Here is a 26,358-nt window from a genome sequence, read left to right as displayed (position 1 = left end):
TCATGTGGATTGTGAAGAGAAAAGAAAATGATCCAAGGATTTAAAAAGTATTTAAAATTAAAAATCTTTTGGGACATTGTGTATTGTATTTGTATATTCAGTAGGACAACCTTTGGGGGGGGGTTGTCTCTACCAGTAGGACCACCTACAGATCGACTGGGGTCCATTTCTACCAGTAAGGCCACCTACAGATCTACTGGGGGTCTTCCTCAACCATTAGGGCCACCTACAGGTCTACTGTGGTCCGTTTCTACCAGTAGGGCCACATACAGGTCTACTGGAGATCTTTCTCAGTCATAAGGACCACCTACAGGTCTACTGGGGTCTGTTTCTACCAGTAGGGCCACCTATAGGTCTACTGGGGGTCTGCTTCTATCAGCTTTACACACATAGTGCCTGCATACTGTATATGACGTATAGACCATTGTAGCTCTGGCTGGATGTATTCATAGATACAGGACTGTACAAAGGTTTTAGAAAAAGGGACTATGTACTAAGCCATAATGGTGAAGCCCTGATTGCTATTAATGTTATTAACAGTTGGAAGACCACAACACATGGTTCCTTCCGCAATAAGATGTGACCAAGGTCAGTACAACACTCTGCCTGTTCATCATCCTCATCCTTCACCTTACATGAGGCCCCAGGGCCCTTTACCTCAGCAAAATAAACCAAAATGTCACTGAGCTTCCAAAACCCTGACAGTGGCCTAGCTTCATACCCAGACACAGCTAAGCCTAGGGGCATCCAGCCATCTCCTGGGCTGAATGTGTATGGAACCTGCATAATGCCAGAGATAATGTGACCAGCACTACTCATCCAGCTATCCCTTGTCCAAATGGGGAGAGAATACTTTCACTCTCTTTTTTTTCCCTTCCTTCTTTTGCTCTCTCTCTTTTCCTCTCTCGCTGTCTCTCCCCCTTTATTTCCATCCTTCTTTTTTTTAATCAGTTCTTTATTTTGACACTTTGCATGAGAAGTAACATTGCGAGTAAGCCTAAGCCTAAGCCTAAGCCTGAGCTTATCACCAGTATCACAACTGGTGATAGTTAACAAAGAAATACGTAATTAGGCAGTATAAACCAATCCGTGTTCTGGCTGCCTATGTGGTTGTTATCTTAGCAGGTAGTGATGACCAGGGGTGTTGTGGTTGAGGTCAGCTGCAATTTCAACATATACGATCCAGTCGTCCCTTGATACAGCCCGTAATTTCTATAACTAATAAATGAGGGGGGTTAGGACAATACAAGACAAACAAGACAGACTAGAAGGGGTGGGGTGGGGGAGTACGGGATAGGTAAGGTGTAAGGTATGGAGTGGGGTAAGGGAGCAGAATTAGGGACTACGTTCCCTGACTCATGTTTTTGTAGAGTTTTTATAGGATATCCACGGCTCCCATGTCTTAATAAATTCATCATGGGTGTAACCATGCTGGTTAGTTCCTCTAACCGATATATTTGGTTGACGTTTTCTTCGCTATTGGGTGGTGCCAGTGGAGGGGTATACAGAGTTTGGCTGCTGCGAATAGATGGGCGTATAAAGAGTGTTTGTTCAGTTGGACTCCTTTTGTTGGGAGTCGGAGCAGTATCATTTCGGGTGATAGTTTGACCCTGGATTTACACACTCTGTTTCTGGTGTCTATAACTGCTGGCCAGTAGTTAGCAATGAATGGGCATGTCCACCATAGATTGTTCCCGGAGCCGATCCACACCTCCAACACTTGTCTGAGTCCGAGACCCCCATCCTATATGAGAGATCTGGAGTCTTGTACCACCTAGATAATAATTTGTAGTGGTTTTCACACATCTATATCTGCTAGTTTGTCCCATACTAAGTCGTGTTCGGGCAAATGTGGATTAACTATGGAAGGTAAGAATACACTAGGGGCTATGGGTGGGAGTGAGGTTGGGTGGTCTGGTTGTATAATATATGTAAGCCTTGTTAGCAGCGTCCTCTTCATCAAGGGGTTTCTACGTTGAGCTATTTCTTGTTTGGTGGGGTACCATAGGGTTTTTAAACTTTTGGGTCCAAGTTGGATGGTCTCTAAGTCCTATCATAGTACCCGTCCATGGAGACCACATCAACCCTTCGCTGGAGCTGGATTGCTTTATGTAGCAGCTCAATGTTGGGACATCCCAGTCCCCCGTTGTGGTTTTTCTGTATTAGAAGTTTGTAGGATAATTGCGGTTTGCTTTGGGACAAAAGGAAGATAGCAATTTCCTCCAGTTTGTTAGGTATGAATGTGGTAGATCCATGGGAAGCATCTGCAGAACATATATAAGAGATGGCACAACATACTGTAAGTTTGTAGTAAGTTTCTTCTCTCTCTCTCTCTCCCTTCCATCCTTCTTTTGCTTTCTCTCTCTCTCTCCCTTCCTTATGACAATTACAAACGGTGTGTATATATCTGTATGACAATAACACACAGTATATATATCTGTATGACAATAACACACTGCATATATATATATATATATATATATATATATATATATATATATCTGTATGTCAATAACACACAGTGTATATATATCTGCATGACAGTAACACACTGTGTATATATATACAGTACAGACCAAAAGTTTGGACACACCTTCTCATTTAAAGAATTTTCTGTATTTTCATGACTATGAAAATTGTAGTTTCGAACTGAAGGCAACAAAACTATAAAATAACGTGGAATTATATACTTAACAAAAAGGTGTGAAACAACTGGCAATACGTCTTATATTCTAGGAACTTCCAAGTAGCCGCCTTTTGCTGTGATTCCTGCTTTGCACTCTTGGCTTTCTCTCTTGATGAGCTCCCAGTGGTAGTCACCGGAAATGGTCTCCAACAGTCTTGAAGGAGTTCCCAGAGATGCTCAGCACTTGTTGGCTCTTTTACCGTCACTCTGCGGTCCAGCTCACCCCAAACCATCTCATGGCCCCCCATCACTCTCCTTCTTGGTCACATGGCCCCCCATCACTCTCCTTCTTGGTCACATGGCCCCCCATCACTCTCCTTCTTGGTCACATGGCCCCCCATCACTCTCCTTCTTGGTCACATGGCCCCCCATCACTCTCCTTCTTGGTCACATGGCCCCCCATCACTCTCCTTCTTGGTCACATGGCCCCCCATCACTCTCCTTCTTGGTCACATGGCCCCCCATCACTCTCCTTCTTGGTCACATGGCCCCCCATCACTCTCCTTCTTGGTCACATGGCCCCCCATCACTCTCCTTCTTGGTCACATGGCCCCCCATCACTCTCCTTCTTGGTCAGATAGCCCTTACACAACATGGAGGTGTTTGGGGTCACAGTCTCCTCTTACCAGTTGTTGTAGAGATGTCTCTGCTGCTATATCTCTGTGTGCCGGCACTGACCTGGTCTCTGAGCTGCTGGTAACCTGCGATATCTGAGGCCGGTGACTCGGATGACCTTCTCCTCTGATTCTTGCTCTTCCTCTCCTGGGCTCCTCATGTCAACCCGTTTCTTTGTAGCGCTCGATGGTTTTTGCATTTGAAGACACTTTCACAGTTTTCCCAATTTCTTGGACTGACCTTCATTTCTTACAGTAATGACGGCCGCTCGTTTTTCTTTATTTAGCTGCTTTTTTTTGCCATAATACAAATTCTAACAGTCTATTCAGTCGGACTATCAGCCGTGTATCCACCTGACTGCTGCACAGCACAACGGAGGATCCCCACACCATTTATAAGGGAAGAAATCCCACCTATTACACCTGACAGGGCCGCACACCTGGGGAGCGACAGGGCCGCACACCTGGGGAGCGACAGGGCCGCACACCTGGGGAGCGACAGGGCCGCACACCTGGGGAGTGACAGGGCCGCACACCTGGGGAGTGACAGGGCTGCACACCTAGGGAGCGACAGGGCCGCACACCTGGGGAGTGACAGGGCCGCACACCTAGGGAGCGACAGGGCTGCACACCTAGGGAGCGACAGGGCCGCACACTTGGGGAGTGACAGGGCCGCACACCTGGGAAGTGACAGGGCCGCACACCTGGGGAGTGACAGGGCCGCACACCTGGGAAGTGACAGGGCCGCACACTTGGGGAGTGACAGGGCCGCACACCTGGGAAGTGACAGGGCCGCACACCTGAGGAGTGACAGGGCCGCACACCTGAGGGAGTGACAGGGCCGCACACCTGAGGAGTGACAGGGCCGCACACCTGGGGAGTGACAGGGCCGCACACCTGGGGAGTGACAGGGCCGCACACCTGAGGAGTGACAGGGCCGCACACCTGGGGAGTGACAGGGCCGCACACCTGGGGAGTGACAGGGCCGCACACCTGAGGAGTGACAGGGCCGCACACCTGGGAAGTGACAGGGCCGCACACCTGGGAAGTGACAACCATTTCCGGTGACTACCTCCTGAATGCCAAGAGTGCAAAGCAGGAAATACAGCAAAAGGCGGCTACTGTGAAAAACCTAGAATATAAGACATATTGTCAGTTTTTTCACACTTTTTTGTTAAGTATATAACCCCACATGTATTATCTTATAGTTTTGATGCCTTCAGTGTGAAGCTACAATTTTCATAATCCATGAAAATACAGAAAACTCTCTGAATGAGAAGGTGTGTCCAAACTTTTGGTCTGTACTGTATCTTTGTGACAATAACACACGGTATATATATCTGTATGACAACACACGGTGTATATATATATATCTGTATGACAACACACGTTGTATATATATATATGTATGACAATAACACACGGTGTATATATATATATATATATATATATATATATATATATACTAGAAAATGTACCCGGCGCTGCCCGGGTATAAAGTGTCAGTGTGTTAATTAGATTTGTTCTAAGGTGCCCAGGAGGCCAAGCTAAAGGTATTGTTTCATCTAAGTTAATCAGTGAAATTAGTGTATACCTGTAGTGTATAGTTGGAGGGGTTCTGTATACCCACAATGTATAGTTTTTAGGGGTCTTGCATATCTGTAGTGCATAGTTGGGGGGGCTGTATACCTATAGTGTATAGTTGGGGGGGTCCTGTATACCTGTAGTGTGTAGTTGGGGGGGGGGCTGTATACCTGTAGTGTATAGTTGAGGGAGGTCCTGTATACCTTTAGTGTACAGTTGGTGAAGGTCCTGTATACCTGTACTGTATAGTTCGGGGGTCCTGTATACCTGTAGTATATAGTTGGTGCTGTATACCTGTAATGTATAGTTGGTGGAGGTCTTGTATACCTGTAGTTTATAGTTTAAGGGTCCTGGATACCTGTAGTGTATAATTGGTGGAGGTCTTGTATACCTGTAGTATATAGTTCGGGGGTCCTGTATACCTGTAGTGCATAGTTTGAGGATTCTGTATAACTGTAGTATAGAGTTGGTGGAGGTCCTGTATACCTGTAGTAAATAGCTTTGGGGTCCTGTATACCTGTAGTAAAGAGTTGGTGAAGGTGCTGTATACCTGTAGTATACAGTTGGTGTAGGTCCTGTATACCTGTAGTGTATATTTTTGAGGTCCTGTATACCTGTAGTGTATAGTTTGGGGTCCTATATACATGTAGTATATAGTTGGTGGAGTTTCTGTATACCTGTAGTGTAGTTTTGGGGTCCTGTATACCTGTAGTGTATAGTTTGGGGTCCTGTATACCTGTAGTATATAGTTGGTGGAGGTCCTGTATACCTGAAGTATATAGTTGGTGGAGGTCCTGTATACCTGTAGTGTATAGTTTTGGGGTCCTGTATACCTGTAGTGTAAAGTTTGGGGTCCTGTATACCTGTAGTATATAGTTGGTGGAGGTCCCGTGCACTTGTAGTGTATAGTTTTGGGGTCCTGTATACCTGTAGTGTCCTGTATACCTGCAGGGTCATATTTACCATTAGGCACCCATGGTCTGGTGTTTAGGGTAGCACCTTGCAGAGGGGCAGTCAGGGGCGTAGCTAAAGGCTGATGGGCCCTGGTGCAAAATTTTAGCTTGGGGCCCCCCCATCTCCCCCCGATCAGGCAAAGTCCTATCTAACGTTATATCCAATTACTCTAATGTGCCACCATGTTCTAATGCCCTGTCACTGCCTCCACCTCATGTGCTGCACTACTGCCCCCTATAGATAATGCCCTGTCACTGCCTCCACCTCATGTACTGCACTACTGCCCCCTATAATTAATGGACTGTACTGTGTCATTGTCTAATCATTGTATTCCAATCTTTGACTCTACAGCTGAAAAACTACAACTCTCATCATGAACTGCCAGTTGGAAACGATGGGGGTTGTAGTGCTGCAACCTGAAGAGCCACATGCTGCAAAACTACAACTCCCATTATAAACTGTCAGCAGGGCATGATGAAGTTTGAACTTCTGCAACCTGGAGAAGTCACCTGATATCACCTGCAGTCCTATGTAACACCACAGATAACAGTGATATCCCTCTGAGTACAGATAATGTAGTAGTCATCTGCAGTCCTATGTAACACCACAGATAACACAGCGATATCTCTGAGTACAGATAATGTAGTAGATGTCACCTGCAGTCCTATGTAACAGCACAGATAACACAGTGATATCTCTGAGTACAGATAATGTAGCAGATGTCACCTGCAGTCCTATGTAACACCACAGATAACACAGTGATATCTCTGAGTACAGATAATGTAGTAGATGTCACCTGCAGTCCTATGTAACAGCACAGATAACACAGTGATATCTCTGAGTACAGATAATGTAGCAGATGTCACCTGCAGTCCTATGTAACAGCACAGATAACGCAGTGATATCTCTGAGTACAGATAATGTAGATGCAGCACAAGCTGGAGCTCAACGCGGTAAAGATACGGCCATAGGATATAGCTTGGGCCACCAAGGCAGATGTCTGGAAGAGGGGGCGCTGGTACTTGCTGTCATCTGATTAGGTAAGAGGCCCAATCAGATGACAGCATGTGCCAGCGGGCGCAGCGGGACAGATTAGCGCAGTGCTTCCCAACCTTTTCCACCTCGGGGCGCCCCTACTAAATGATGTTCTACAAAATAAGAAAACCGTCATACAGGGACTCACCGGTGATGTCTTCTTTGATCTGAGGCGTCGCTTTCCCTTTTCCTCTCTATCCGGCCCAGACCTCCATGATGATTCCTTCCAGATACGTTTCATCCCCTTAGAACCTGCGAGACAAACAATTTAGGCTCCGCACATTTCTAGCAACTTCCTTCCCTTCCTCCCCCCTGTAGGCTCCCATAGTAACTGCGCTGTGTGGTGTAGTGTGCAGTAAAGTGAGTAGGAATGTGGGATGCCCCCTGTATGTAGGATTCCCTGCTGTGCCCCCTGTATGTAGGATCCCCTGCTGTGCCCCCTGTATGTAGGATCCCCTGCTGTGCCCCCTGTATGTAGGATTCCCTGCTGTGCCCGCATGAGCTAATAATGCCCCCAGAGGTGCCCACATGAGCTAATAGTGCCCCCAAGAACTAATAATGCCCCCAGAGGTTCCCCCATCAACTAATAATGCCCCCAGAGGTGCCCCCATGAGCTAATAATGCCCCCAGAGGTGCCCCCATGAGCTAAAAATGCCCCCAGAGGTGCCCCCATGAACTAATAATGCCTCCAGAGGTGCCCCCATGAACTAATAATGCCCCCAGAGGTGCCCCCATGAACTAATAATGCACCCAGTGGTGCCCACATGAGCTAATAGTGCCCCCAAGAACTAATAATGCCCCCAGAGGTTCCCCCATCAACTAATAATGCCCCCAGAGGTGCCCCCATGAGCTAATAATGCCCCCAGAGGTGCCCCCATGAGCTAATAATGCCCCCAGAGGTGCCCCCATGAGCTAATAATGCCCCCAGAGGTGCCCCCATGAACTAATAATGCCCCCAGAGGTGCCCCCATGAGCTAATAGTGCCCCCAGAGGTGCCCCCATCAACTAAGCATGCCCCAGAGGTGCCCCCATGAACTAATAATGCCCCCAGAGGTGCCCCCATATACTAATAATGCCCCCAGAGGTGCCCCCATGAGCTAATAATGCCCCCAGAGTTGCCCCCATCAACTAATCATGCCCCCAGAGGTGCCCCCATGAGCTAATAATGCCCCCAGAGGTGCCCCCATGGACTAATAATGCCCCCAGAGGTGCCCCCATACAATAATAATGCCCCAAGAGGTGCCCCCATATACTAATAATGCCCCCAGAGGTGCCCCCAAGAACTAATAATGCCCCCAGAGGTGCCCCCCCATATACTAATAATGCCCCCAGAGGTGCCCGCATACAATAATAATGCCCCAAGAGGTGCCCCCATATACTAATAATGCCCCCAGAGGTGCCCCCAACAACTAATAATGCCCCCAGAGGTGCCCCCCCATATACTAATAATGCCCCCAGAGGTGCCCGCATACAATAATAATGCCCCCAGAGGTGCCCCTAAAAAAACAAACATCCTACTCACCTAATCCGCGCTTTCGGCTGCAGGCAGCAGCTCTTCCTCCTCTTCGGGCTCCATCTTGCGAGCCGCAGGGACGGGACTTCCGGCAGGCGTGATGACGTCACATGATCACGCCTGCCGGAGAGGTCACGGCCCGGCCTCCCATAGGCTGCTGGTATGAAGTGCCGGCAGCCTATGGGAGAGAATACAGGAGGAGGACGCTGACAGGTCCTGCTCCTGTATTCTCATCGCTTTGATGTTCCGCCCGCTCAATGTGCTCACTGTGCGGCCGGAACATCAAAGCGATCAGTGTATCCCGAGAAGCTGCGCGGCCGCAGCTTCTCTGGATGCTCAAAAACAAGTGGCAAGGGGGGCCGTGCGGGCCCCCCTAGCGTAGGGGCCCGGTCGCCATGGCGACCCCGGCGACCCCTATAGCTACGCCACTGGGGGCAGTACTATCCCGTTCAGACTTGCCAGAAAATCTTTAGTCAGGTCTTGTATAGCGGTGTTATCCAGTCACAGTATGGCGGTATTGGTCAGGTCTGGTATGGAGGTGTTATCCAGTCACAGTATGGCGGTATTGGTCAGGTCTTGCAGTGTTATCCAGTCACAGTATGGTGGTATTGGTCAGGTCTGGTATGGCAGTGTTATTCAGTCACAGTGTGTCGGTATTGGTCAGGTCTGGTATGACAGTGTTATCCAGCACAGTATGGCGGTATTGGTCAGGTCTGGTATGGCAGTGTTATTCAGTCACAGTATGGCGGTATTGGTCAGGTCTGGTATGGCAGTGTTATTCAGTCACAGTATGGCGGTATTGGTCAGGTCTGGTATGTGTAACAAACTTGCCTTCGCCCGTGGCAGCGCCACCCTTGCCTTACATATCAGCGCTGATTCCCCGGGCTGCGAGGGTAGCAGGCATAGGGAAACGCCGGTCCATTTATCCACATGCTGTGCAGAGTGTGAATGCTGTCAGGAGACTGAGGCGCCGGGTCAGTCAAATCCGGTCCCAGTCTTCCAGATCTCCTTGATCTGGTCTCCCTGAGAGGCTCTATATAAGGCTTCAGCTGCTTATGGGAGTTGCCTGTGAATTGGTTTCAAAGCCTCACTGGCATTTATCTACCTGCTGAGACCTGTTGTTCTACTGACCTCTGCCTGTACCTTGGATTTCCCTGTGTCTCTGTGATTTGGTTCTTGACGTGCTTCTCCTGGACTCTCTGACCTCGGCTAGATATCTGACTTTGTCTCTGTTTTGTGATTTTGTTCCTGTCGTGTTCTCCTGGTTTGACCTGGCTAGTCTGACTTTGTTAGTTCTGTCCTTTTCAATATCTTAGGAAGGGACTGCCGCCCAGTTGGGGGCCACTATTTAGGGTGGTCGTCAATTAGGTAGGGACAGCAGGGGGGTTTAGTTCTAAGGCTGCACTCACCTTCTACCCCTCCTGACATTACAGTATGGTAGTGTTATCCAGTCACAGTATGGCGGTATTGGTCAGGTCTGGTATGGCGGTGTTATCCAGTCACAGTGTGTCGGTATCGGTTAGGTCTGGTATAGCGGTGTTATCCAGTCACAGTATGGCGGTATTGGTCAGGTCTGGTATAGCGGTGTTATCCAGTCACAGTATGGTGGTATTGGTCAGGTCTGGTGTGGCGGTGTTATCCAGTCACAGTATAGTGGTATTGGTCAGGTCTGGTATAGTGGTGTTATCCAGTCACAGCATGGCGGTATTGGTCAGGTGTGGTATGGCAGTGTTATCCAGTCACAGTATGGCGGTATTGGTCAGGTCTGGTATAGCGGTATTATCCAGTCACAGTATGGCGGTATTGGTCAGGTCTGGTGTGGCGGTGTTATCCAGTCACAGTATAGTGGTATTGGTCAGGTCTGGTATAGTGGTGTTATCCAGTCACAGCATGGCGATATTGGTCAGGTGTGGTATGGCAGTGTTATCCAGTCACAGTATGGCGGTATTGGTCAGGTGTGGTATGGCAGTGTTATCCAGTCACAGTATGGCGGTATTGGTCAGGTGTGGTATGACAGTGTTATCCAGTTACAGTATGGCGGTATTGGTCAGGTCTGGTATAGCAGTTTTTTCCAGTCATAGTATGGTGGTATTGGTCAGCTGTGTTATGACAGTGTTATCCCGTCACAGTATGGTGGTATTGGTCAGGTCTGGTATAGCGGTGTTATCCATTCACAGTATGGCGGTATTGGTCAGCTCTGATATGATGGTGTTATCCAGTCATGGTTTGGTGGTATTGGTCAGGTGTGGTATGACAGTGTTATCCAGCACAGTATGGCGGTATTGGTCAGGTCTGGTATGGCAGTGTTAGCCAGTCACAGTATGGTGGTATTGGTCAGGTCTGGAGTGGCGGTGTTACCCAGTCACAGTATGGTGGTATTGGTCAGGTCTGGTATGGCAGTGTTATCCAGCACAGTATGGTGGTATTGGTCAGGTCTGGTATGGAGGTGTTATTCAGCACAGTATGGCGGTATTGGTCAGGTCTGGTATGGCAGTGTTATCCAGCACAGTATGGTGGTATTGGTCAGGTCTGGTATGGAGGTGTTATCCAGCACAGTATAGTGGTATTGGTCAGGTCTGGTATGGCAGTGTTATCCAGTCACAGTATGGCGGTATTGGTCAGGTCTGGTATGGCGGTGTTATCCAGTCACAGTTTGGTGGTATTGGTCAGGTCTGGTGTGGCAGTGTTACCCAGTCACAGTTGGGTATACCTGTAGTGCCCTGTATATACTGTACATGTACTGTATAGATGGAGTAGGGGCTCCTGTATACATGTACTGTATAGATGGAGTAGGGGGTCCTGTATACATGTACTGTATAGATGGAGTAGGGGCTCCTGTATACATGTACTGTATAGATGGAGTAGGAGGTCCTGTATACATGTACTGTATAGATGGAGTAGGGGGTCCTGTATATACATGTACTGTATAGATGGAGTAGGGGGTCCTGTATACATGTACTGTATAGATGGAGTAGGGGGTCCTGTATACATGTACTGTATAGATGGAGTAGGGGGCCCTGTATACATGTACTGTATAGATGGAGTAGGGGGTCCTGTATATACATGTACTGTATAGATGGAGTAGGGGGTCCTGTATATACATGTACTGTATAGATGGAGTAGGGGGTCCTGTATATACATGTACTGTATAGATGGAGTAGGGGGTCCTGTATATACATGTACTGTATAGATGGAGTAGGGGGTCCTGTATATACATGAACTGTATAGATGGAGTAGGGGGTCCTGTATATATGTACTGTATAGATGGAGTAGGGGGTCCTGTATATACATGTACTGTATAGATGGAGTAGGGGGTCCTGTATACATGTACTGTATAGATGGAGTAGGGGGTCCTGTATACATGTACTGTATAGATGGAGTAGGGGGTCCTGTATATACATGTACTGTATAGATTGAGTAGGGGGTCCTGTATACATGTACTGTATAGATGGAGTAGGGGGTCCTGTATATACATGTACTGTATAGATGGAGTAGGGGGCCCTGTATATACATGTACTGTATAGATGGAGTAGGGGGTCCTGTATACCTGTACTGTATAGTTGGAGTAGGGTGTCTACCAGTTATTACTGTGGATGTTGTGAGGCAGCTTCCCTAGCAACCATTGCTCCCTGTGAAAATGAAAGCAGTAATCCTATTGGTTGCTAAGGCTCCAACTGCCGTGTCTGCTGCAGCTAATTATATCACCTGTGTGTGCAGTGAGGAGATTTTCCCATTTATCTCTATGGGGCGCCGCTCTTTCCCCTCCACCTCCCCTCCTGTACATCTGGCGGGGACGGGACCTTCGCTAAAACCTTCCCAGGCATCCAATGTATCTGTGTGCCAAATTTGGGGTCAAACGGTTCAGGCGTTTGGAAGTCTATTTGGGACAGACAGACAGACAGACAGACAGAAAGACTTTGATTTTTATTATATATATATATATATATATATACTAGAAAATGTACCCGGCGCTGCCCGGGTATAAAGTGTCAGTGTGTTAATTAGATTTGTTCTAAGGTGCCCAGGAGGCCAAGCTAAAGGTATTGTTTCATCTGAGTTAATCAGTGGAATTAGTGTATAACTGTAGTGCATAGTTGGAGGGGTTCTGTATACCCACAATGTGTAGTTTTTAGGGGTCTCGCATATCTGTAGTTCATAGTTGGGGGGGGCTGTATACCTGTAGTGTGTAGTTGGGGAAGCTGTATACCTGTAGTGTATAGTTGAGGGAGGTCCTGTATACCTGCAGTGTACAGTTGGTGAAGGTCCTGTATACCTGTACTGTATAGTTCGGGGGTCATGTATACCTGTAGTATATAGTTGGTGCTGTATACCTGTAATGTATAGTTGGTGGAGGTCTTGTTTACCTGTAGTTTATAGTTTGAGGGTCCTGGATACCTGTAGTGTATAATTGGTGGAGGTCTTGTATACCTGTAGTATATAGTTCGGGGGTCGTGTATACCTGTAGTGCATAGTTTGAGGGTCCTGTATAACTGTAGTATAGAGTTGGTGGAGGTCCTGTATACCTGTAGTGTATAGTTTGGGGTCCTATATACCTGTAGTATATAGTTGGTGGAGTTTCTGTATACCTGTAGTATATAGCGTTGGGGTCCTGTATACCTGTAGTATAGAGTTGGTGAAGGTGCTGTATACCTGTAGTATAGAGTTGGTGTAGGTCCTGTATACCTGTAGTGTATAGTTTTAAGGTCCTGTATACCTGTAGTGTATAGTTTGGGGTCCTATTTACCTGTAGTATATAGTTGGTGGAGTTTATGTATACCTGTATTGTATAGTTTTGGGGTCCTGTATACCTGTAGTGTATACTTTGGGGTCCTGTATACCTGTAGTATATAGTTGGTTGAGGTCCTGTATACCTGAATTATATAGTTGGGGGAGGTCCTGCATACCTGTAGTGTATAGTTTTGGGGTCCTGTATACCTGTAGTGTAAAGTTTGGGGTCCTGTATACCTGTATTGTAAAGTTTGGGGTCCTGTATACCTGTAGTATATAGTTGGTGGAGGTCCCGTGCACCTGTAGTGTATAGTTTTGGGGTCCTGTATACCTGTAGTGTCCTGTATACCTGCAGGGTCGTATTTATCATTAGGCACCCATGGTCTGGTGCGTAGGTTAGCTCCTTGCAGAGGGGCAGTTCCCTCCCGTTAAGACTTGCCAGAAAATCTGGTGTCTTTTCGAGGGGGGTATGGCGGTATTGGTCAGGTCTGGTATAGTGGTGTTATCCAGTCACAGTATGGCGGTATTGGTCAGGTCTGGTATGGCAGTGTTATTCAGTCACAGTGTGTCGGTATTGGTCATGTCTGCTATGGCGGTGTTATCCAGTAACAGTATGGCGGTATTGGTCAGGTCTGGTGTGGCGGTGTTCTCCAGTCACAGTGTGGTGGTATTGGTCAGGTCTGGTATAGTGGTGTTATCCAGTCACAGTATGGCGGTATTGGTCAGGTGTGGTATGGCAGTGTTATCCAGTCACAGTATGGCAGCATTGGTCAGGTCTGGTATGGCAGTGTTATCCAGTCATAGTATGGCGATATTGGTCAGGTCTGGTATGGCAATGTTACCCAGTCACAGTATGGTAGTATTGGTCAGGTCTGGTATAGCTGTGTTATCCAGTCACAGTATGCCAGTATTCGTCAGGTGTGGTATGACAGTGTTATCCAGTCACAGTATGGCGGTATTGGTCAGGTCTGGTTTTGCGGTGTTACCCAGTCACAGTTTGGCGATATTGGTCAGGTCTGGTATGACGGTGTAATCCAGTCACAGTATGGCGGTATTGGTCAGGTCTGGTATGACAGTGTTATCCAGCACAGTATGGCGTTATTGGTCAGGTCTGGTATGACAGTGTTATCCAGCACAGTATGGCGGTATTGGTCAGGTCTGGTGTGGCGGTGTTATCCAGTGTTACCCATTCACAGTTTGGTATACCTGTAGTGCCCTGTATAGATATGTACTGTATAGATGGAGTAGGGGGTCCTGTATACATGTACTGTATAGATGGAGTAGGGGGTCCTGTATACATGTACTGTAAAGATGGAGTAGGGGGTCCTGTATATATATGTACTTTATAGATGGAGTAGGGGGCCCTGTATACCTGTACTGTATAGATGGAGTAGGGGGTCCTGTATATACATGTACTGTATAGATGGAGTAGGGGGTCCTGTATACATATACTGTATAGATGGAGTAGGGGGTCCTGTATATACATGTACTGTATAGATGGAGTAGGGGGCCCTGTATACCTGTACTGTATAGATGGACTAGGGGGCCCTGTATACATGTACTGTATAGATTAAGGAGGGGGTCCTGTATATACATGTACTGTATAGATGGAGTAGGGGGCCCTGTATATACATGTACTGTATAGATGGAGTAGGGGGTCCTGTATATACATGTACTGTATAGATGGAGTAGGGGTCCTGTATACATATACTGTATAGATGGAGTAGGGGGTCCTGTATATACATGTACTGTATAGATGGAGTAGGGGGTCCTGTATATACATGTACTGTATAGATGGAGTAGGGGGCCCTGTATATACATGTACTGTATAGATGGAGTAGGGGGCCCTGTATATACATGTACTGTATAGATGGAGTAGAGGGTTCTGTATATATATATATATATATATATATATATATATATGTACTGTATACATGGAGTAGGGGGTCCTGTATATACATGTACTGTATAGATGGAGTAGGGAGTCCTGTATATACATGTTTTGTATAGATGCAGTAGGGGGTCCTGTATATACATGTACTGTATATATGCAGTAGGGGGTCCTGTATACATGTATTGTATAGATGGAGTAGGGGGTCCTGTATATACATGTACTGTATAGATGCAGTAGGGGGTCCTGTATATTCATGTATTGTATAGATGCAGTAGGGGGTCCTGTATATACATGTACTGTATAGATGGAGTAGGGGGTCCTGTATATACATGTACTGTATAGATGGAGTAGGGGTCCTGTATACATGTACTGTATAGATGGAGTAGGGGGTCCTGTATACATGTACTGTATAGATGGAGTAGGGGGTCCTGTATACATGTACTGTATAGATGGAGTAGGGGGTCCTGTATATACATGTACTGTATAGATGGAGTAGGGGGTCTACCAGTTATTACTGTGGATGTTGTGAGGCAGCTTCCCTAGCAACCATTGCTCCCTGTGAAAATGAAAGCAGTAATCCTATTGGTTGCTAAGGCTCCAACTGCCGTGTCTGCTGCAGCTAATTATATCACCTGTGTTTGCAGTGTGGAGATTTTCCCATTCATCTCTATGGGGCGCTCTTCCCCCTCCCCCTCCCCTCCTCTACATCTGGCGGGGACGGGACCTTCGCAGTAACCTTCCCGGGCACCCAATGTATCTGTGTGCCAAATTTGGGGTCAAACGGTTCAGGCGTTTGGAAGTCTATAGAGGACAGTCAGACGGACAGACTTTGATTTTTATGATATACTAGAAAATGTACCCGGCGCTGCCCGGGTATAAAGTGTCAGTGTGTTAATTAGATTTGTTCTAAGGTGCCCAGGAGGCCAAGCTAAAGGTATTGTTTCATCTGAGTTAATCAGTGGAATTAGTGTATACCTGTAGTGCATAGTTGGAGGTGTTCTGTATACCCACAATGTATAGTTTTTAGGGGTCTCGCATATCTGTAGTGCATAGTTGGGGGGGCTGTATAACTATAGTGTATAGTTGAGGGAGGTCCTGTATACCTGCAGTGTACTGTTGGTGAAGGTCCTGTATACCTATACTGTATAGTTCGGGGGTCCTGTATACCTGTAGTATATAGTTGGTGCTGTATACCTGTAATGTATAGTTGGTGGAGGTCTTGTATACCTGTAGTTTATAGTTTGAGGGTCCTGGATACCTGTAGTGTATAATTGGTGGAGGTCTTGTATACCTGTAGTATATAGTTCGGGGGTCCTGTATACCTGTAGTAAATAGTTTGAGGGTCCTGTATAACTATAGTATAGAGTTGGTGGAGGTCCTGTATACCTGTAGTGTATAGTTTGGGGTCCGATATACCTGTAGAATAAGCTGGTGGAGTTCCTGTATACCTATAGTATATTTGGGGTCCTGTATACTTGTAGTATAGAGTTGGTGAAGGTGCTGTATACCTGTATTATAGAGTTGGTGTAGGTCCTGTATACCTGTAGTGTATGGTTTTGAGGTCCTGTATACCTGTAGTGTATAGTTTGGGGTCCTATATACCTGTAGTATATAGTTGGTGGAGTTCCTGTATACCTGTAGTGTATAGTTTTGGGGTCCTGTATACCTGTAGTGTATAGTTTTGGGGTCCTGTATACCTGTAGTGTATAGTTTGGGGTCCTGTATACCTGTAGTATATAGTTGGTGGAGGTCCTGTATACCTGAAGTATATAGTTGGTGGAGGTTCTGTATACCTGTAGTATATAGTTTTGGGGTCCTAAATACCTGTAGTGTAAAGTTTGGGGTCCTGTATACCTGTAGTGTCCTGTATACCTGCAGGGTTGTATTTACCCGTATGACAGTGTTATTCAGTCACAGAGTGTCGGTATTGGTCATGTCTGGTATGGGGGTGTTATCCAGTCACAGTATGGCGGTATTGGTCAGGTCTGGTGTGGCGGTGTTATCCAGTCACGGTATGGTGGTATTGGTCAGGTCTGGTATAGCAGTGTTATCCAGTCACAGTATGGCAGTATCGGTAAGGTCTGATATGATGGTGTTATCCAGTCACAGTATGGTGGTATTGGTCAGGACTGGTGTGGCGGTGTTATCCAGTCACAGTATGGCGGTATTGGTCAGGTCTGGTATGACAGTGTTATCCAGTCACAGTATGGCGGTATTAGTCAGGTCTGGTGTGGCAGTGTTGTCCAGTCACAGTATGGCGGTATTGGTCAGGTCTGGTGTGGCAGTGTTATCCAGTCACAGTATGGCGGTATTGGTCAGGTCTGGTGTGGCGGTGTTATCCAGTCACAGTATGGCGGTATTGGTCAGGTCTGGTATGACAGTGTTATCCAGCACAGTATGGCGGTATTGGTCAGGTCTGGTGTAGCAGTGTTACCCAGTCACAGTTTGGTATATCTGTTGTGCCCTGTATATACGTGTACTGTATGAATGGAGTAGGGGGTCCTGTATATACATGTACTGTATAGATGGAGTAGGGGGTCCTGTATATACATGTACTGTATAGATGGAGTAGGGGGTCCTGTATATATGTACTGTATAGATGGAGTAGGGGGTCCTGTATACATGTACTGTATAGATGGAGTAGGGGGTCCTGTATACATGTACTGTATAGATGGAGTAGGGGGTCCTGTATATACCTGTACTGTATAGATGGAGTAGGGGGTCCTGTGTACCTGTACTATATAGATGGAGTAGGGGGTCTACCAGTTATTACTGTGGATGTTGTGAGGCAGCTTCCCTAGCAACCATTGCTCCCTGTGAAAATGAAAGCAGTAATCCTATTGGTTGCTAAGGCTCCAACTGCCGTGTCTGCTGCAGCTAATTATATCACCTGTGTGTGCAGTGAGGAGATTTTCCCATTCATCTCTATGGGGCGCCTCTCTTTCCCCTCCCCCTCCCCTCCTGTACATCTGGCAGGGACGGGAACTTCGCAATAACCTTCCTGGGCACCCAATGTATCTGTGGGCCAAATTTGGGGTCAAACGGTTCAGGCGTTTGGAAGTCTATAGAGGACAGACAGACAGACAGACAGACTTTGATTTTTATGATATATATATATATATATATATATATATATATATATATATATAGTTAAAGCAAATGTAGCAGCGCACATTGTGGCTTAGGTGATTTATTCCATTCAAAAAAACAGCAAAACAGCAAGTGCAGGTAAGTGCGGGTATGTGCAACGTTTCAAAGGCTTCTCGCCTCCATTCTCATACCATGTGATCAAGCGCCATCTTTGACATCATATAGAACCTGTGGACCTCCAGGACTCGCACCAGGGACTCACTAATTTGTTAGTATATTCTGAGATATTTTGGTATAAATACAGGATACACAACACTCTCCCCCATGTCTGGGGGTTTAGGTGATATTGTACCGGGATTTGTGCACATCACCTAGGAGAGTACTTTGTTGTGGCACTTTGTGTATTTCTTTGCTTGATTTGTGTTATCAACGTCACATTGTTTGCATTTGTAGTGCTCCTTCCTATACTGTGATATATGATTGTGGGGGTCATCAGATTAGATATATCACACTCATTGGGACATTTATCAACATTATTGCAGGGGTGTATTCAAGTGAGAAGGCGCAAATTCGCCCCCTTCCCCGGCGTACGCCTGCGGTATCCAGCAATCACCCAATGGGCGGGCAGGGGGGCTTGTGGGGGCACGGCAAGGCGGAGAGGAGACATGGCCTCCTCCCACGCCTCATTTATCATACAGGCGTAAATCATGATCCAAATCTACACCTTCTGGAAACAGGTTTGGTGCATCGGGCTCCCTGCCGGATTCACTATCTGGCGGAGGAAAAGGGGGCATGGCCTAATTTAGGAGCAGCGAACAAGTACACCGGTCTCGATAAAGCCCCCCCATTGTGTTGTCTTGTCAGTGTACACATTTGTTTGCTGTTTCTCAATTACACACACTCGTTGTGTTGTCTTTCCGGTGCACACATTTGTTGTGTTGTTTCTCCATTACACACACTCATGTTGTCTCTCCTGTGTACACTTTTGTTGTGTTGTTTCCCCATTACACACACTCGTGTTGTCTCGTCCGTGCACACATTTGCTGTGTTGTTTCTCCATTACACACACTCGTGTTGTCTCTCCGGTGTTTCTCCATTACACACACTCGTTGTGTTGTCTCGTCGGTGCACACATTTGCTGTGTTGTTTCTCCATTACACACACTCGTGTTGTCTCTCCTGTGTACACTTTTGTTGTGTTGTTTCTCCATTACACACACTCGTGTTGTCTCGTCCGTGCACACATTTGCTGTGTTGTTTCCCCATTACACACACTTGTGTTGTCTCGTCCATGCACACATTTGCTGTGTTGTTTCCCCATTACACACACTCGTGTTGTCTCGTCCGTGCACACATTTGCTGTGTTGTTTCTCCATTACACACACTCGTGTTGTCTCTCCGGTGTTTCTCCATTACACACACACTTGTTGTGTTGTCTCGTCGGTGCACACATTTGTTGTGTTGTTTCTCCTTTACACACACTCGTGTTGTCTCTCCGGTGCACACATTTGTTGTGTTGTTTCTCCGCTACACACACTCGTGTTGTCTCTCCAGTGCACACATTTGTTGTGCTGTTTCTCAGTTACACACACTCGTTGTGTTGTTTGGTCGGTGTACATATTTGTTGTGTTGTTTCTCCGTTACACACACTCGTTGTGTTGTCTATCCGGTGCACACATTTGTTGTGTTGTCTCCAATACTCTACAGATTTTAACTTCTTGAAATTTTACAGAGGACTAAACCCAATGAGTCTGAACCCAGTCCTAGGACATTCATATGACACAGAGGGACAAAAACAGCTGGTCTGCTTGTATGAGTCCTCAGATACTGCACAGGTGAGGTGATCCATCTTCTGCCCATAGAGAGGGGTCCATGGTGGATCCCATTAGCATCATCTTCTTGACCAACATGGTCAATGTGGCCTTCACCTTCTCCCGTGTCTCACCAGCTCCTGATATCCCACATGGAGACTAGACAAGTGAACACTCTGCAAGAAGACATTTCTATCAGATACAACAGATACATCAGATACTTTTTAAATGAGATGTGTTGTACTTTTATCATTTTGTTAACTTGAAGTTGTAGGACTAAGGCCTGAGGCTGCACTACTGAGACACCATGTCACCATTTTGGTGTCTGAATGGAGCTCCTGTGTAGATCCAAATAACCAGATACTGCAAAAACATCTACATCCTCCCTGTCTACACCAGTGGTAGTCAGGTGTATATATGTGCACATGTGATGTCCCACCACAGGGAGCTACCTAGCGCACCTCAGCAAGTCACTCTCTCAGGTTCACACAAGTGGGAGATGTAGTACTGTGTTTTCCCCACTAGGTGTCACTGCTTTTTTCTACTTAACTTGTTGCACAACTGAAGAAGCAAAAGGGTTAATTGTTTGTACCATGTGTTATATGCTGACCATTCACAGGTGCTGGTGCTTTCTCTCCTATCCTCTGTCTTCTCCCTTCTCACACACACAGCCCCACCACTCAGAGGAGGGTTAACAAAGCCCCTGTAGGAGGAATTAGTTCTTGGTGGGAGAAAGTGTGAGTCCAGACTTAGTTTTTAGTGAGAGAGGAAGCAAAGAACAGTAGTCTCTGCAGAGGTTAAGCCAGGGCCTGGCTTTGGCCAGGACTCCTGACAGGGACACAGGGCGGCTAAAAGACTACTTTATATGCAAGTACAGTAACTAAGACCACTAGGCAGTGCTAGACTTTACCCAGTAGAAAGAAAGCCAAAACAGCGATCACCTTGCCCACGCCAGGAATCTCTCTAAAACGTGCAAGGCAACTACCTGAATTTATAGGGACTGACGCCAGTAGGACAAAGCTACTATGAAAAGGTCTACATATCACACTGTGCAGTGCATTAAGTCTGCTAGACTCAGATAACCAGCAACTGTGGCTCACATTACCCACTCAGGATGGGTATCTCGCAACTAGGGGGCATAAGGCAGTTCACAGCCAACACAGGCATCCGTGAGTACGAGTATCTTCTATTTCTTCTTTTACACCTGTTCTGGCAGAGCACACCTACTACATTGGGCAGGGCCCCTCTGGCAACTCTTCTCCTGCTCTGTTTTCTCTACTACAAAGCACTTACTACAGCCAGCACTGGTTGTATCTCACCTGTTCGCAACACTAAAGTTTCTTGTAGAGATCTGTACTGTCGATTTATGTGTACTGTTTATCCTGATTTACTATTCAGTAAAAGATTTTATTTTATTCAAACACCTGGGACTCTGGTCTATTCTGTCCGCACCTACACACCACCTTATACTTGGGTTATTACTCTTTTCTGTGGGTGGTGGTACCAGCACTCCGGGGTGGGTCTAATACCACTCTGGACCACCGTGACAAGTTCCCAAGTGACATGCAACACCCCCAGAGGTTACCGACCATAGGGATTTCCAAAACACCACCACACACATTGATGTGGTCTGGTGATTTTAATGAACCGTCTTTGTATCTTTCTTTATTAGGGTCTCTTGGCACTCTGCACCCTTCTTACAGACAAATCCAATGAACCAGTGAACTCCCAGAGCCCCTGTCCCCGACCTGATGGAAGGTGCACAGAGCAGGTGATGACCATGATATGAACCTACCTGGACCTTGGAGAAGACGCATTAGGTCACTCTTTATCTCTTCCATTCTCCCCTCATCCATCTTATCATTATCAGACACTAGGAGTAAGTCAGCGGCCAGTGCCCCAATGCTGCACTGGTCCTTCAGGATACGCTTCTTCCGCTTATCACCGCTGTCCTCCAGATCATCAATGAGGACCACCACGTTCTCCTTCCCTGTACACAGGAGAGATCTCTGATCAGTTTGGGATTCACATTTTTGATCCTTTCTCTGTTTTTGGTCTAAAACACGATTTCCAGCATTGGTGGCCATTTTTACCAAAGTGACAACAGGAAGTGCAGCCATATTGGTTGTCACTTCTGTAGGGAGTTCTCAGAATATATCCTGTGCAAACAAAAACAGAAAACTGCCGCAGCAACCTGAAAGTGCCAGGACTCACCGTACATACTCACCTTGTACACACAATATAAACTTGCTGTGAAGATTTTTTCTTTGCTTTTTTGTTACATATGGGTGTGTGGCTACCTCCTTTTAGCCGTGCACTCCACCCATGTCCTGTGGGTGTTTTACACAGAGTTTAGTTGGATCCTGTATGCCCAGTTTTGTTCTGTCCATGTCAGGAACTGTCCAGAGCAGGAGAGGTTTTCTATGGGGATTTGCTGCTGCTCTGGACAGTTCCTGACATGGACAGAGGTGGCAGCAGAGAGCACAGTGTCAGACTGGAGAGAATACACCACTTCCTGCAGGACATGCAGCAGCAGCAAATCCCCATAGAAAACCTCTCCTGCTCTGGACAGTTCCTGACATGGACAGAACAAAACTGGGCATACAGGATCCAACTAAACTCTGTGTAAAACACCCACAGGACATGGGTGGAGTGCACGGCTAAAAGGAGGTAGCCACACACCCATATGTAACAAAAAAGCAAAGAAAAAATCTGGAGAAGACTGGAGATTTTTATATAGAAATAATTTACAAATTTGTATAACTTTATGACACCAGTTGATTTGAAAGAATTTCTTTTTCTCTAGAGTACCCCTTTAAAGAAAAAGAATGTATTAGTGATGAGCGAATAGTGAGATATTCGAATATTCGATATTCGTACGAATATCCCGCGAATATTCGAATATTCGTTCGAATATTCAATCCCATTAAAGTCTATGGGAACAAGTATTCGATTAGTGAAAAACATCTATTTGACCATTTGGAGGGTGAAACCGGAAGCTGGGGGATTTGAACGCTTATCGAACACTTATCGAATACTCGCGGGATATCCGTACAAATATCGAATATTCGAATATCTCACTATTCGATCGAATATCTATTCGATCGAACAGTGTTTGCTCATCACTAGAATGTATCTATCCACACCTCATCTCTTACCAAGTATCATATGAAGAGTCTCCAGCTCCTCATCATACAGAGAATCGGTCACATTGGTGATGTTGACCCGTCCTCTGTTCTTGCTGTGATACAGGATCCCGAATGTGCAGTCTCTGATGTCGTTTATTAACTTCTGGAATTGGTTATTGGAGATGGAGCAGCTTCTGACATTGGTCACATGACCCTGGAACTCCTCTGATGTCAGCATGGCCACCAGCCAGGAGTAATCCCGCTCACTCGCTCTGGTGAAGATCCCGACTCTGTGAGCTTTCATCTCTGGTCTCTGATAGGAATAAGAACAGAAAGAAGTAGAAGACTGAAGAACCCAAGTGCAGCCACATCCATTTCTTCTTAGATACCATGCAGAAGCTCCTATCGTGGACTCAATAGACTTGTGTCCCCACCAGACCCCATAACCCTATGATATGATCACCCAAGGCTCAGACCCCATAACCCTATGATGTGATCACCCCAAGGCCCAGACCCCATAACCTTATGATATGATCACCCAAGGCTCAGACCTCATAGCCCTGTGATGTGTTCCCTGCGAGGCCCTGACCGTATGGCCCTGTGATGTGTTCCCCCCGAGGCCCTGACCGTATGGCCCTGTGATGTGTTCCCCCCGAGGCCCTGACCGTATGGCCCTGTGATGTGTTCCCCCCGAGGCCCTGACCGTATGGCCCTGTGATGTGTTCCCCCCGAGGCCCTGACCGTATGGCCCTGTGATGTCCCCCACACACACACTTAGAGTTCTGACCCCATAGCCCTGGGATTTCTCCTCCAAAGCCCAGACTCCATAGCACTATGATGTGACCCCCTTCCTCGAGGCCCAGACCCCATAGCCCTGTGATGTGTCTCCAAGGCCCAGAGTTCATAGCCCTGTTATGTCCACTGTGGTGTCAGCCGCAGATCCTGTAAGGTGTGAGGTGAGGCCTCCATGGACTTGTCTCTCCAGCACATCCCACAGATGATTTCCCATCACACTTTCCATATTGTTTTCTTCCCATAGAGTATTCCGGTGCCATCTCTCCCCCAGGTAAGTGACGCACCCCCCACCCGTCCACATGATAGAGAATGTAACCCACCAGACCAGGTGCCTATATTCTAATGTTCATGTGCCCAGTGTAGCCCCGTTCAGGGGGTGGACAGGGGCCACATGGATCCTCTGACTGCGGGGCACAATACACAACAATCTGCTATGTGTCATCTGACTCTTTTCTATCATAGTCACCAGAAAGTTTTTTAGCAGTTTGCTCTACAGCAGGTCTTCTGAGGGGTTAGACCTGATGGACTAGCCTTTACCCTCACACATGCTCTGGAGATGCTCTGATCCCGGCATCTAATAAACAAAGTATACTTACCCCTCCCTGCTCTCGATGAAGGCCGCCGCCTGTCATTCTCAGCTGAATTCTGGGTACATCACTTACCCGGCTCCTCCAGCTGCAACATCACAGCCCTACTGACAAATTGCCCGCTCAGCCAATCAGTGATGGGGTGGGGCACAGCTGCAGTCACTGATTGGCTGAGCAGGCGATCCATCATCCGGGCAGTGACGTTGCAGCTGGAGAAGCCGGTGAAGTAATGTATATAGATTCCAGCTGAAAATGACAGGTGTGGCCAGCAGAGAGACCGGGGGCACAGGGACAGGTAAGTATATATTATGTATCCCCCTGACCTCCTGTCATTTTTTAATTTTACAGGACTTCTTCTTTAGAATTTCCAATTTTTTTCCTTCTTATATTTAACTGACTGATCACTTTCATCTAATATATCCCCCTCACCCCCTGACAGGCAGCATTGTCATAAGATCATTTGTGTAACTGCTGCTAGGTATAGTTTTAAGGACAGTTCCAGACCCAGAGGAACCAGTTGAGGTCTGAAAGGGGCTCCATCATAAAGAACACCCATGTCCTTTAATTGACTCTGTACCCACAATCCCCCCCAGCACCCCCCCCCCCAGCACCCCCCCCCCCCCCATTGCACCCACGTCGGATACCATCTTTTAATCCCAAACTACTTTTAAACTTGCAGCCCTGTGTCACACTGGCATGGCCTACAGTGTCTGTGCCCTAGGCCTGCACCGCCCCTCTGTCCTTCCTCCCCACCCTCCTCATCATTAGCAATGTCCCTTGGTAGGATTTCTCCTATTCATCACTCGTCTGAACACTTGTATTTTAGGACAATAACTGCATCACCTGCCGAACGGAGCCCAGGACAGATCTTAGATTAAAAGCAGCTATCCAAATGTACAAGTGGTTTGGGGGGGTCAGATTGTGGGTACAGAGCCACTTTAAGCCCTATTACAGCATGTGGATGCCACAGACAGATCCACGACCCATGATTCCTGCTATAAAAAAAGAGTGGGGAAACACTATGTAAGAACAATTTCCACTCAGTCCTAATTGCCAAGAAACGTCAAAAATTGATGTATGCAAATATGGAACGTGATTGATAAACGAGCACCCCCCCCCCCCATTAACTCTTACCGGTAGTGCGAGAGATGCACGGTTTCTCCCTGTGGAGTAAAGTGACTGTAGTTAATACCGGGCACTGACAGATTGGTGTCTGATCGAATGGATTATAAAGAATGACATCATTACCGTATGGAGAGGGTCTTCTCTTTGCATTTGAGGCTCTCGGGTGACTTCTGACCAAATCTGTGGTCGGTTGCCTATTGTAACTTGGCATTGGTGGGAAACTGCTCGGCATCCTGGAGACTTCTTTATTATGTAGGGGGTGTCCGCCTATGGTGTTATAGTGAAACCAATCTGTGGTCGGTTGCCTACTGTAACTTGGTATTGGTTGGAAACTGCTCCGCATCCTGGAGACTTCTTTATTATGTGGGGGGTGTCCACCTATGGAGATATGGTGAAGCCAATATGTGGTGATGACATCATCTATAATAAAACAATCATGGGTCCATGTGCAGTGTCCCAGAGCGGCTGTGGCCCCTGCTATATTTCTTGCCCGCCTGTAGTCAGATATCTTTGTATAGCACCAGTTGGGTGAAGGGTATCTGCAGTCTACCTGTATTTCCTATATATACCTGCATTTCCTATTTTATTGTGTGCACTGTATGCACAGCTGAAGGAGATTGTTCACAAAGGGTTAACTGACTAACTGACATGGTGGTATAAGGTGATTTTCCCCTGACCAATCAATGAGCTGGATACCTCGTGTGATCTCACCAATCACTGGTCACAGTAAAGGCCTTCCTGTTGTGTTCTGACCAATCAGGGAGTAGTTTATTCCCTGAGGGAGACACAGTGAGTTGCTGTGAGGATTTCTGTGC

At 46.8% G+C, this 26,358-nt stretch overlaps 1 protein-coding gene across 2 annotated transcripts in view; it reads right to left on the bottom strand.

Moving 5' to 3' along the window:
- Positions 1–18,176: 18,176 nt before the first annotated feature.
- Positions 18,177–26,358, bottom strand: part of LOC138801656 (uncharacterized) — a 35,964-nt gene continuing 27,782 nt past the window's right edge. For both annotated transcript variants that reach the window (XM_069984700.1, XM_069984701.1), the window contains 5 exons: positions 25,667–25,921; positions 25,553–25,581; positions 23,067–23,349; positions 21,704–21,898; positions 18,177–20,084 (listed from right to left, as the gene is read on the bottom strand). In XM_069984700.1, the coding sequence (XP_069840801.1) occupies positions 20,068–20,084; positions 21,704–21,898; positions 23,067–23,349; positions 25,553–25,581; positions 25,667–25,921 (779 nt within the window). In that variant the 3' untranslated portion in view covers positions 18,177–20,067. The remainder of the gene's footprint in view (positions 20,085–21,703; positions 21,899–23,066; positions 23,350–25,552; positions 25,582–25,666; positions 25,922–26,358) is intronic.

Source organism: Dendropsophus ebraccatus, chromosome 9, assembly GCF_027789765.1.
Source record: "Dendropsophus ebraccatus isolate aDenEbr1 chromosome 9, aDenEbr1.pat, whole genome shotgun sequence".
Taxonomy (NCBI): Eukaryota; Metazoa; Chordata; class Amphibia; order Anura; family Hylidae; genus Dendropsophus; species Dendropsophus ebraccatus.
This window is presented reverse-complemented; position numbering and strand designations above follow the sequence as displayed.